Source organism: Tinamus guttatus, unplaced genomic scaffold (assembly GCF_059628265.1).
Source record: "Tinamus guttatus ecotype Peru unplaced genomic scaffold, ASM5962826v1 Tinamus_guttatus_pri_ptg000665l, whole genome shotgun sequence".
In the NCBI taxonomy this organism is placed as follows: domain Eukaryota; kingdom Metazoa; phylum Chordata; class Aves; order Tinamiformes; family Tinamidae; genus Tinamus; species Tinamus guttatus.
In genome coordinates, this window is record NW_028289199.1 from 199,654 (window position 1) to 211,651 (window position 11,998).

Consider the following 11,998-nt stretch of genomic DNA (forward strand, 5'->3'; position numbering starts at 1 on the left):
GTTGCGCTTGCACCACTCCTGATAAAAGGAGCTGTCTGCCGGAGGGGAAGGACGGCTCTTCTCTTTGGTGCAGGCAACAGGGCAGAGACTTAGAGTGTGTGAGAGTCTGGAGCTTGCCATGTGCCGTGGTTGAGCACAGCCATGTGCTGTTGTTGAGAGCAGCATTCCTGCGGCTTCTGCACTGCTGCCCCTGCCTTGGCTTCCTAGGGTTGTTGAGGGCAGAGCAAGCACATATTTACCCTCAGCAGTAGCAGGGACATGAAGCTGCTGCAGCTCTGCCCAGCACTGGGCTACCATGATCATTTGCTAACAGAGGTCAGTTCCCAGTCCTCTGGGAACAAGCTTATGACCGTGGCTGTGAGGGCAAGTGCTGGGAGCCCCCTTGGCTGTGTGCATGATGCCTGCAGAGCCCAGGCGTGCGCAGTCCCCCCACTGGCAGAAAGCACACTGGGAAGCCCTTGCCCCATGCAGGCTGCTTGCAAAGAAGCTGCGGCTTGTCTGCCTTGCGACTCGGGGACAAGGGCCCTTGCGAGCAACATCTTTATCCTCTGCACAGGTACTGCCCTCGCTCAGCATTTGCAATGCTCTGGCTTGTTCGTCACCAGCTTTACATGTGGGTCTCCTCCGATACGCTATCTGGAAGGAGGATTTGGAGGTGCTGGGGGGACGGCTGCCTGAAATCCCGCGGACCCGTGGAGGGGAAGGGGTCTCGATTGCTCCTTGGCCTTTCTTTAGGTAAAGCTTAAGGGAGACAGGACAGGAGATCTGCCCATTGCTGGAGTAGCTGCTGACTGCAGTGATGAAAGTCACAGAAGCAAGCAGGAGAACGTGTTTGTAAAGCAGGTCTTAAGTAAGCTCCTCATTCCCATTGTCTCCCATACATCTTTATAGGGAATCTGGGAAGCTCCAGAAGTGTGGTTCAAGGACTGGCTGGTTCAAGGTCCATGTGGGTGGATCAAGGACTGGCTGGATGGCAGAGCTCTGAGGGTTGTGATCAACAATGCCGAGGCTAGCTGGAGGGTTCTGTCCAGTGGTATTTCACCAATAAGAGTAGAATTAAAGCCGGGGGCAAAGTCTTTACAACAAAGACAATCAGAGGATGAGCTCGAAGGGCTCTCGTTTAAAGAGTGGTTGATGTATATCCAGTTGTACCTAAGCCTTCTACTCTTAAGAACAATAATTGTGTAAAGCCTCTTTTATACTATTGGATTTAAAAGACACTTTCTTTTGTATCATTTGGGAAGAACACAGTTGTAAGTTTTTTCCTTTTAATAAGAAAGGCCCACAGCAGGATGCATCTGTCCTGGATCGTGCTCCCTCAAGGCTTTAAACATCACCCTACTCTTTGGTAATGTTTTGTCAAAAGAACAGGGTATGTGGCAAGGTACAAAGCCTACTGTTACCTTGTTACAGGGTACATGAGCAAGTATTGGACACATGTGCTCCGGGTGTTCAGACCTGAGAGATCCTCCTTTCCAAAATCCAGCCTGGGAGTTCTTGACTGATGGAAGCTGTTTGGTTGAAAACAGAAGAGAAGATCGGTTGTGTGATTGTCTCCCTAGAAGAAATAGAGGCAAAAGCATTGACAGTAAATACATCAGCTCAGAAAGCTGAACTTATTGCTTTAACACAGGCTCTGAAGTTAGGAGAAGGAAAGTGGACCAATATCTATCTTGACTTGAAATATACCTTTGGGGTAGTACACGCACTTGGGCAATTTGGAAGGAAAGGGGATTGTTATCTTCTCAAGGATACTCCATAAATGCAGCAAAAGAGATTAATGGTGCTACTTGAGGCTGTTAATAAACCTCAAGATAAGAGTGATGCCCTGCAAGGCATACGAGCCTGGACAAACCAATGTAACCAGAGGAAATTGGAAAGCGGATGAAGCTGCAAAAAGAGTTGCAGTGTCATTAACCAGAGCTGCCATGGCTCTGGAAAGAACCTTAAAAATTGATGTCCCTGTGTGCCCTGACCACTGTGGCCAGTGAGGAGTCACCTTGTGGCCTCTCAGCCCACTGCTCCGCAGAGCAGCACTACCAGCGTGGGGCCCTGTGGGCAGCACACAGGAGGGTTGCACGAACAGCTGGCCAGCCTAGCATGGGCACACAGAGGTGGGAAAGGCTCTGGGGAGCAGGGACGTCTGCAATAGTAGCAGAGGAGCAATGGTGTGCTTGTGCTGGGGAAGATATGAAAAACCTCTCCCTATGTGTGTGAGCTCGGGGTAGGCGGCACCTCCCCTGACGTGCCCCAGGGCCAGGACTCGTGGTCTTTCCTGGGGAAGGGGCTGCCCAGAGAGACTGCACACAGAGTTAAGGGTGTGCTGGTCATGAGAGCAGTGGACACATGGGGTGAGTGGCCTCTATTTGCTTGTGCCATTGCTGCTCCCAATGCAGGGCTGATGGGGAGGGTGACACCCTTGGCCGCCCCTGTGTCCTGCCGAGGAGCTGGGGCTGTCAATGAGTGTCCAAACCTCTGCACGCCAGACAAGAGCCGTCCTTCCCCTCCGGCAGACAACAACTTTTATCAGGAGTGGTGCAAGCGCAACCGGCTCTTAGCCGCACTGAGGCGGGAGGCAGGCTCGCTGCGCCTGCAGAGTGAAGGTGCCACATCCCTGTGCTGAGGGATCACAGGAGCTGTGGGGGATACCTTTCCAAGAGGCTTTTTGCTTCCTCATGCTGCACTTGAAACAAGCTGCTGACTGACTTGAAAGAAGCGAACAAGTGCCCTCAGACTGCCTGGAAGAGCAGAGTCATGCTTTGCAGAGCACCAGCTGCCCTCCTGCCTCTCTCTTCATGTGCTCAGCATGCGTAGCTTGTGCAGCTTGCCTCAGGAATTGAACTCCAGGGGCCAGGACGTCTTCCACGGAGCGCAGGATGGCCTCATATTCGTGCCCACATTAACAAAGGCTTCCCTTGCACTCTGAGCAGAGGTGGCACCCTGCAGCCCTGCCTGTTTTTCCATTCACGCAGGTGCAGGAAAAGAAACCGTTCTGACCTGAGAGCTGAGAGCTCAGCTTCAGGCACGCCGGCCTTCTCCTGCAACACAAAGGCCCTCCGTGAGAGCAAGTCCCACGAGCAGCGTGGGCACTTCCCACGGGAGCCTTCCCTAGGAGGCAGAGGCAGCAGTGGCTGCTGCTTTCCAGCACTTTGGAGCAGGGCAGAGGAGTGAGGCCTCTCAGCAGCCAGTGTCTTGGGGCAGCCCATTTCCTCCTGGAGCACTTGCAGGCTCCAGGAGCTAAGGCAAGAGCAAAGGCACCTCCTGCCCAAGGCCTCTCGTCGGCTGCCCAAGACCTCTCGTCTGCTGCCTTATCAAGCCACAGAGCTGCCTCTGGTTGTGAGATCTTAGGACTGGAAGAAGGCCAATGTCACGCCAGTCTTCCAAAAAGGCAAGAAGAAGGACACAGGCAGCTACATCCAGTGAGCCTCACCTCCATCCCCGGAAAAGTGATGGAATGGCTCATACTGGCTGTTGTCTCTGGGCACATGGAGGACAAGAAGGTGCTCAAGACTAGTCAGCATGGATTCACCAAGGGGAAATCTTGCTTGACTAATCTGATAGCCTTCTATGATGGAACGACCGGCTGGATAGATGAGGGGAGAGCGGTGGGTGTCATCTATCTCGACTTCACCAAGGCTTCCGACACCATCCCTCACAACATCCTCCTGGGCAAGCTCCGTAAGTGTGGGATAGATGAGTGCACAGTGAGGTGGATTAGGAACTGGCTGGATGGCAGAGCTCAGAGGGTGGTGATCAGTGGTGCCGAGTCTAGTTGGAGGCCTGGATTTGGAGTTGGAGGCTCTACGGCCTTCAGCACACTTTTCTTTCCCACAACAAGAGGCACGTACCAGTGCTCATAGATCCCATCCCATCCTGTGTGTGCTCCTTCCTGCCTTCCAGAAGCCTCACAGAGGCAGCTCCCTGTCCAGGGGTGTCTCTCTGCTTGCACATTCTAAGGAGCAGGTCAGACAAAGCCTCACAAGGTCAAGACGATGATGTTAGTCTTGTCTGTAGGCTGAAACTGGCCTGAAGACACACGCTGAGGTTGCTCTCAGCCCTGTTGGTGGTGTTCAGTTGTAAAAAAGACACCAGCCCCGAGTGTCCTGCATGGTGCTGTCTTCATGGCAGTGAGCAGCCACGGTCCCCTTCTGACCAGGCTGGGGAATGAGCTGACTCTCCTTTCAGGAGAACCATCTTTAGGAGCCCTGACTGCTTCTCTGTGCTGTCAAGGTGCATGCTGTCCTCTTGGAAAGCACAGCTTCTCCAGAGCATTTCTCTCCTTGCTGTGCTCACCAAGCGACTCGCAAACCATGTTGCTCTCTCCATCATTTTCTCTATCTCTCTCAGGGCAGAGAGAAAAGAATTTGGAAATCTTTACTGTGAAAGTGAACTCCTCTGCCCCAGCTCAGTCCAGTTTCATTCTTAGAGGAACTTGTGAATGTGGTTGTCACCTGAGGGAGGTATAAGTGCAAAACTTTTTCATCCGATTGCTCCAATGATCATTTTGCAAACATGAGCAAAGTGGGTTTCTGAATGTTAAAGAGTCCTTTCACATATGGAGTGGACATAATCTACTGGGGGATGTGTGCATCAGTTAGTCACCTCCTTTTCCCTCTGCAGTGCTGGGAGGAAGGGCACAGATGGTAAACTGGCATGAGGACAGGGCTGGCCTCACAGAATCACAGAATGGCTGGTGTTGGAAGGCACCTCCAGAGATCACCTAGTCCAACCCCCCTGCCCCAGCAGGGACACCCAGGGCACGTGGCACAGGGTGGCATCCAGGCAGGTTTGAAGATCTCCAGAGAAGGAAACTCCACAGCCTCTCTGGGCAGCCTGTTCCAGGGCTCTGACACCCTCCCAAGAAAGAAGTTCTTCCTCACATGGAGATGGAACTTCCTGTGTTTTCATTTATATCCATTACCCCTTGTCCTGTCCCTGGCCACCGAGAAGAGTTTGTCCCCATCTTCTTTACATTCTCCCCTCAGGTTTTTATACATATTGATCAGATCTCCTCTCAGTCTTTTCTAGAGGGTAAACAGGCCTCGATCACTTAGTAGTCTTTCCTCGTACAACAGATGCTCCAATCCCTTAAACCATCATTGTTGCTCCGCACTGGACCCTCTCTAGAAGTTCCAGATCTCTCTTGTGCTGAGCCCTCAGTTAGAGATGCCCAGTGGCTCTGGAGAGAGGGAGTGATCAAGAGGTTTCTGCTGGGGCTGTCCCACATGATATAAGGCTGAGGAAATATGCCCATGCTTCAGGAAGGGAGTAAGGAGTCACCGGAGGAGCAGAGGGCTTCTCCATGGGTAGTGTTTGCCAGGGATGAATGAGTGAACACTCCTTAAACCAAATGTCACCCAAAACTAAAGGACCAAACCTAGGAATGCACCAAATGAGGGCTCCGCACTCTCAGGAGAGGCAGTGGGATGGGTGTAATGGCACCGCCAAACACATCCTGAGCAATGTGAAATGCCCGCTGATTGCTCCGTTCGTCCTCCACAGCCACAGAGCCTGGCCAGGGTGTTGCCAGGTGCATTGACGCTGGGCCAGCTGGGTGTGCCCTGACCACCTTGGTCATAGAGGAGTCACCTTGTGGCCTCTCAGCCCACTGCGCCGCAGAGCAGCACTGCCAGCGTGGGGCCCTGTGGGCAGCACACAGGAGGGTTGCATGAACAGGCGGCCAGCCTAGCCGGCTGGGTCCGCTGGTGGACGAGATGGGCACCCTGGTTACAAATAACACAAAAAAGCAGAGTTGCTGAATGCCTTCTTTGCTTCGGTGTTTACCAAGGGCAGCCCTTTAGAGCTCCAGGCCCTAGGGACAAGAGAAGAAGCCGGGGGAGAGGAAGACTTGCCCTGGGTAGAGGAAGATTGGGTCAGAGAGCACCTAAGGAACCTCGATATCCACAAATCCATGGGCCCTGATGGGATGCACCCCAGAGTGCTGCGTGAGCTGGCAGAGGTCATAGCTAGGCCACTCTCCATCATCTTTGTAAGATCCTGGAGATGTGGGGAGGTGCCGGAAGACTGGAAGAAGGCCAGTGTCACGGCAGTCTTCAAAAAAGGCAAGAAGGAGGAGCCAGGCAACTACAGGCCAGTCAGTCTCACCTCCGTCCCCGGAAAAGTGATGGAACGGCTCATACTGGCTGTTGTCTCCGGGCACATGGAGGACAAGAAGGTGCTCAAGAGTAGTCAGCATGGATTCACCAAGGGGAAATCTTGCTTGACTAATCTGATAGCCTTCTATGATGTAACGACCAGCTGGATAGATGAGGGGAGAGTGGTGGATGTCGTCTATCTCGACTTCACCAAGGCTTTTGACACCATCCCTCACAACATCCTCCTGGGTAAGCTCTGGAAGTGTGGGATAGATGAGTGCACAGTGAGGGGGATTAGGAACTGGCTGGATGGCAGAGCTCAGAGGGTGGTGATCAGCAGTGCAGAATCTAGTTGGAGGCCTGTAGCTAGCGGTGTCCCTCAGGGGTCAGTCCTTGGTCCAGTCCTGTTCAATTTATTCATCAATGACCTGGATGAAGGCACAGAGTGCTCCCTCAGCAAGTTTGCTGATGACACGAAACTGGGAGGAGTAGCCGATACCCCAGAGGGCTGCGCTGCCATCCAGAGGGACCTGGACAGACTGGACGAGTGCGTGGTGAAAAACCTCATGCAATTCAACAAAGCCAAGTGCAAGATCCTGCACCTGGGGAGGAATAACCCCAGACACCAGTACAGGCTGGGGACTGACTTTCTGGAGAGCAACTCTGCAGAGAGGGACCTGGGTGTCATGGTGGACGACAAGTTGACCATGAGGCAGCAGTGTGCCCTTGTGGCCAAGAAGGCCAATGGGATCCTGGGGTGCATTAAGAAGAGCGTCTCCAGCAGGTCGAGGGAGGGGATCCTGCCCCTCTACTCAGCCTTGGTGAGGCCACATCTGGAGTATTGTGTCCAGTTCTGGGCCCCACAGGACAAGAGGGATGTGGAGCTGCTGGAGAGAGTCCAGCACAGGGCTACAAGGATGATTAGAGGCCTGGAACATCTGCCCTATGAGGAAAGAGAAAGACGGAGAGGGCTGGGCCTGTTCAGCCTGGAGAAGAGAAGGCTGAGAGGGGACTGCAGAGGCTGCAGCAGAGCCACACAGAGGCCACAGACTGCGGCCTCACTCTGCGCTAAGGCCCCTCTGCGCAGGTCATCACAGGTGGCCCCTGCCCTCACAGCACTTGGCTCTTGTGACCTCATCCTCAGCTGCCCTACATAAAAGGCCAGTGCGCAGAGGGCTGTAGCTCTGCGAGTGAACAGGTTTGCAGAGGCCAGCAAGTGCTTGGGAAGAGACGTTGGTGTCTTTGCAGATCAGCGACCTTTTCTCTCTTGCTGGAAGCTTTCCTGGAGCAGAGCAGAGATGCCAGCCGGTCTGGTCCGGTGGGTGCAATGGGGCCCAAAGAGCAGGGAGGGAGAAGAGCAGAAGCCCTGTGTGCCTCCTGGCAGCGTCCTTGGTGGGGCCAGAGCGCTCCTGAGCACTGGGCTGTGGGCAGCACTGCCCTCCAGCCTGGGGAGCCAGGCAGCCCAGCAGAGCCTTTCAGGGCACCAGGCACAGCCCGTTCTCCTTGGGAGAGCCCAGGGGCACCACACTGTGTCGGGCCAGAACACGACACCTGGCAGGGACTGTGTGTGTGCAAGCCAGAGGTCTTCATCTGCCTCAGCGCGCACAGGGAGGGCTGCTCCACCGCAGAGCTTCCTGAAGGCCGCGGGGCTTCTCCGTCCTGCCGCACTGGGAAACCTGACGGAAGTGGAGCCCCCAGGCACTAGAGCGGGACACCAAAGCTCAGCTTTAGGCTGGGAGAACACCTGCATTCCTTCTCCTGCAGGCCATGCATCTCCTCACCTCGGGGTGGCAGAAGGCTCATCAAGGTCCTTCTCCTGCTGGCCCCAGTGTTTGCTGGTGAGCAGTGCTGACCAACCATGTTTTGGAGCTGCCCAGGCATGCTGGAGGGCAGCTTTGAGGGGGAGGGAGAGGCGGTAGATCCTGTGATCTCCAAGATGGGAAGCTGGGAATGCCAGGGCGGGTCAGTTAGGGGGAGCACAGCCTGCCTCCTGCCTTCCATGGGTTCAGGCAGTATGAAAGAGTGGAGTGCATAGGAGCATTATGGCTAGAGGTGCCTCCCTGCTTCAGAAGCTCTTGGGATGGAATGTTTGTGCAGAAATATCCATGGGCTGGTGCATTTTCTCTGCCTCAGTAGCACAGGGCTTCCTAGGGTGTGGGGCTGTGGCTGCCATGTGTCTGCATTCCCCAGGCTCTTATGTGCGGAGGGTGCTCCAGAGGTCGGGGCCACATCCTCCTTTTGCTCTGGATGCAGCTCCAGCTCTGCAAGCCAAGCTCTCGCCCCTTGGTGTGGGAGGAGGAAATGTGGCTGCGGGGACCATTAGAAACCTCCTTAGTAGAACTGACTCTTGATATGGTGGCTTGCAGTTGGCGTTTACTGCTGGGGCTTGCTCCTCGCCAAGACGAAGTGCAAAGAGGGAGTGCTGCTGGTACGTGCCTCTTGTTGTGGGAAAGAAAAGTGTGGAGAAGGCCGAAGAGCGGAGCTCCTGCCCCCTCTACAAAAGTTCGGAATGTGGTGCAGCTTTGCAGGACTTGTCCTCACAGAGATCAGCGCGGGAGAGGGACTTGTGGAGATGCTTGTGCTTGTCATTGTGCCTGCATAGCTGTTGAATGAGCTGTGAGGCCAAGATCTCCCCACTGGAGCCAGCTCTGTAGCTTGATAGGCAGCAGACGAGAGACCTTGGGCAGGAGGTGCCTTTGCTCTTGCCTTAGCTCCTGGAGCCTGCAAGTGCTCCAGGAGGAAATGGGCTGCCCCAAGACACTGGCTGCTGAGAGGCCTCACTGCTCTGCCTTGCTCCAGAGTGCTGGAAAGCAGCAGCCCCTGCTGCCTCTGCCTCCCAGGGAAGGCTCCCGTGGGAAGTGCCCACGCTGCTCGTGGGACTTGCTCTCACGGAGGGTCTTTGTGTTTCAGGAGAAGGCCGGCGTGCCTGAAGCTGAGCTCTCAGCTCTCAGGTAAGAGTGCTTCCTTGGCCCGCAGCGGTTTCAATGGAAAAACAGGCAGGGCTGCAGGCTGCCGCCTGTGCTCAGACTGCAAGGGAAGCCTTTGTTAATGCGAGAGAGGGAAGGGGATGGGGACAAAAGGGGGCAGCGTGCTTGCGAGTGCATTGGGGAGCTGCCTGCAGGGGCTGCACAGCTGCTGCACAAGACCCGCTTTCCCTTTGTCTTTAGCAACACGTTGGGGTTGCTCAAGGAGAAAACGAGAGAGCGGGAGCTTCTAGAAAAGCAGGTGACTCGCCTGCATGAAGAGATAAGGCACGAACAAGAGGCCATCCTGCGCTCCGTGGAAGACGTCTTGGAGGAGAGGGAGATGGCCACTGAGAAGAGAGAGGTAAAGAGGCTGTCATTTGATGCCAGGCCTTGCTCTCGTTTGGAGGCTCCCCGCTGCTGCTTGCTCTTGGCCCTTTCAGAGTGACTGTGCCCTCTTGCTGCCCGTGGCAAAGGTGGCTCTCAGGGCTCCTTGGGGCAGCGGGGAGCTGAGCGAGGTCTGCACTGCGGCTCTGGAGACTGCTGTTCTCCTGCCCTGCCCCCTTGACTCGTCACAAAGCGCTCACCAAAAGCTGTGGCACCATTCCCCACCGGGAGCTGCCCTAGGCAGACGCACTGCGCGGCTGCCCTTGGCTCGCACTTAGTGTTCATGCAGGCGTGCCCATTGAGGAGCTGCTCTCATTCTCTGTGTTCATTTCCATCTCTGCCCTTGCAATGTTTTCCTCAGGCCCTTCTCGCGTTGACCCGGGCAGCTCTTGAGCGCATAGGGGCCAAGTATCTTGAGATGGCTGACTGGGCTCTGAAAAGCACAGGTAGGCCTTTGGAAAGTGTGCGGGCACTGGGCTGGTGTATGGGCCTCCCCAGAAGGACGCGTAGGTGGGCTTGCAGCCTCAGAGATCCCGGCTAGCTCACTGCTTCTCCTAGTTCTTGGAGTGTCCTAGGCAGCTGCTTTGCATGTGCATTTCAGGGGCCACCATCGATTCAGCCCGCACATCGGAGACTTACAATGGGCGAGACTCTGGAGCTTGCTGGCTTTGTCAAGTCTTTACCCTGGCCAATCCTCCGGACACCATTTTGCAGGTAACAGCGTGGAGAGCATGCAGGACGTCCGAGGCAGTTCCTTGTTTCTAGCCGCGGCACCAAGGCCAAGCACCTCCCTTCACAGCCCCAGGCTCACTGAGTCCTACTGCACTGCCCCTCTTCCTGACCACCACGTGCCCTTGGCCACAGCACTCCCGCCTGGGAGGAGACAGGGCTGAAGCCAACAGCAGCAAGCTGCCCACAAGTGTTGGTGGCATTTTTCTGGGGACCTGGTCCTTGGCAGCTGCATTTTGCTCCCTTCACGTGAGGGCCCCCTTTTTGAGAGAGGGAGGTTGAGGAGGGCCTGCTGGGGTCTGTCCTCTTGAAGGAAGTGTGGGGGCTCATATGAGCCCTTGAGGGGGGCTCGTATGGGCCTTGCCACTACCTCAGGCTTTGAAGGCTCTGGCATGGTCTCCACTAGGGAGCCCTGTGCTCTCTCTCAGTGGCGTGCAAAATGAGAGCGTCTTTTGGGAAGGCACTCGCTCTGAGTTGTTTCCTACTGAGGGTTTTGGTCTGCTGAGCACAGGTGGCCAGTGTCCTCCTTCCCCTTTGCGCTCCTTGTGTGCCTCTCCATGCACCATGCCAGCCCCAGGTGTGCGCTTCTTGCACAGCCCCCAGTGTGCCACTGTGGGTCTTGGAGGGCCTTGTCTCTGAAGGAGGCTGCTTTCTGCTTGCAGCCAAAGACCTCCCCTGGTCAATGCTGGGCTTTCCAAGGAGCGGAGGGCCATGTGGTCATACGTCTGCCGCAGCACATCTGGCCAGTGGCTGTCACCGTGGAGCACATCTCAAAGGCGGTGTCTCCATCTGGGGAAGTGAGCAGCGCCCCCAAAGATTTTGCCGTCTTTGTAAGTCTCTGCTTTGCACCTGCCGGGAGGGAAGGGCCAAGGGAGGCCTCGTTGTCTTGGCGCCTCCTCTCCGAGAAGGGCGGCCTTGTTGCTACAGGGCAGCGTGTCCTGCATGGGCCATGTGGGGAGCTCCGGTGCGGTTTGGCCTCTCCAGCGTTGTGCTTTCTGGGTGTCGGGGTCTTGGAGCACTGGCTAAAATAGCGCCTGATGCACAGCCACAATTCCCAGCTGTTGCTAGAGGAGTGGGACATAATGCAGGCTTCCCAATGGTGACTGAGCGGGCTCTTCTCCTTTGGCTCTGCTTGAGCGTGACCGGCTGCCCTTGTCGGTTGCTTTTAAGGGCGTGGATGAGGAAGGGCCAGAAGAAGAGCTCCTGGGGCTTTTTGCATATGATGTGGAGCAAGAGGCGGTTCAGACCTTCCACCTCAAGGTACTGTGAGTGCGTGTGGGCACCACGCAAGGAGGGAGCTGAGTTTGTCTGCAAGGGCTTGGGCAGCAGAGTGTGACCCAGAGAGTCCTGTGCCTGGTGGCTCTGCCTTGGGAACTGTGGCTGCCTCCTGGCCCAGGGATACTTTTTGCTTCCCAGCAGGGCTAGCTCTGGCAAAGAACAGCACTATGCTGTGCTCTTGTTCTTTACAAGTGAGTAATGATGGCTCCCCACGTTTCCTTTACAGAAGCAGCTTCCCAGAGCCTTCCAGTTCATCAAATTCCAGGTGCAGAGCAACTGGGGGAAGCGCGAGTACACCTGCCTTTACCGACTGCAGGTTCATGGGATAATGGCAGCTCAGAGGTTCCAGCTGAGCCAGGAGAGCAGAGAGGTCCTGTGAACCAAAATAAAGGAGTCAGTCGTGTGTCATTTCACATTGGTGTTATGCGTGGCCCCTGGAGTTCAATTCCTGAGGCAAGCTGCACAAGCTACGCATGCTGAGCACATGAAGAGAGAGGCAGGAGGGCAGGAGGCTCTTGGAAAGGTATCCCCCACAGCTCCTGTGAT

The 11,998-nt window shown here is 55.5% G+C and overlaps 1 protein-coding gene across 1 annotated transcript; it reads left to right on the top strand.

Moving 5' to 3' along the window:
• Positions 1 to 258: 258 nt before the first annotated feature.
• LOC148591953 (SUN domain-containing protein 3-like) lies at positions 259 to 11,831 on the top strand. Its single transcript, XM_088536411.1, has 8 exons — positions 259 to 357; positions 9,006 to 9,046; positions 9,263 to 9,422; positions 9,807 to 9,891; positions 10,047 to 10,159; positions 10,837 to 11,004; positions 11,345 to 11,434; positions 11,679 to 11,831. Exons 1-8 carry the CDS (start codon positions 259 to 261, stop codon positions 11,829 to 11,831), a joined length of 909 nt encoding a protein of 302 aa, XP_088392537.1.
• Positions 11,832 to 11,998: the final 167 nt, after the last annotated feature.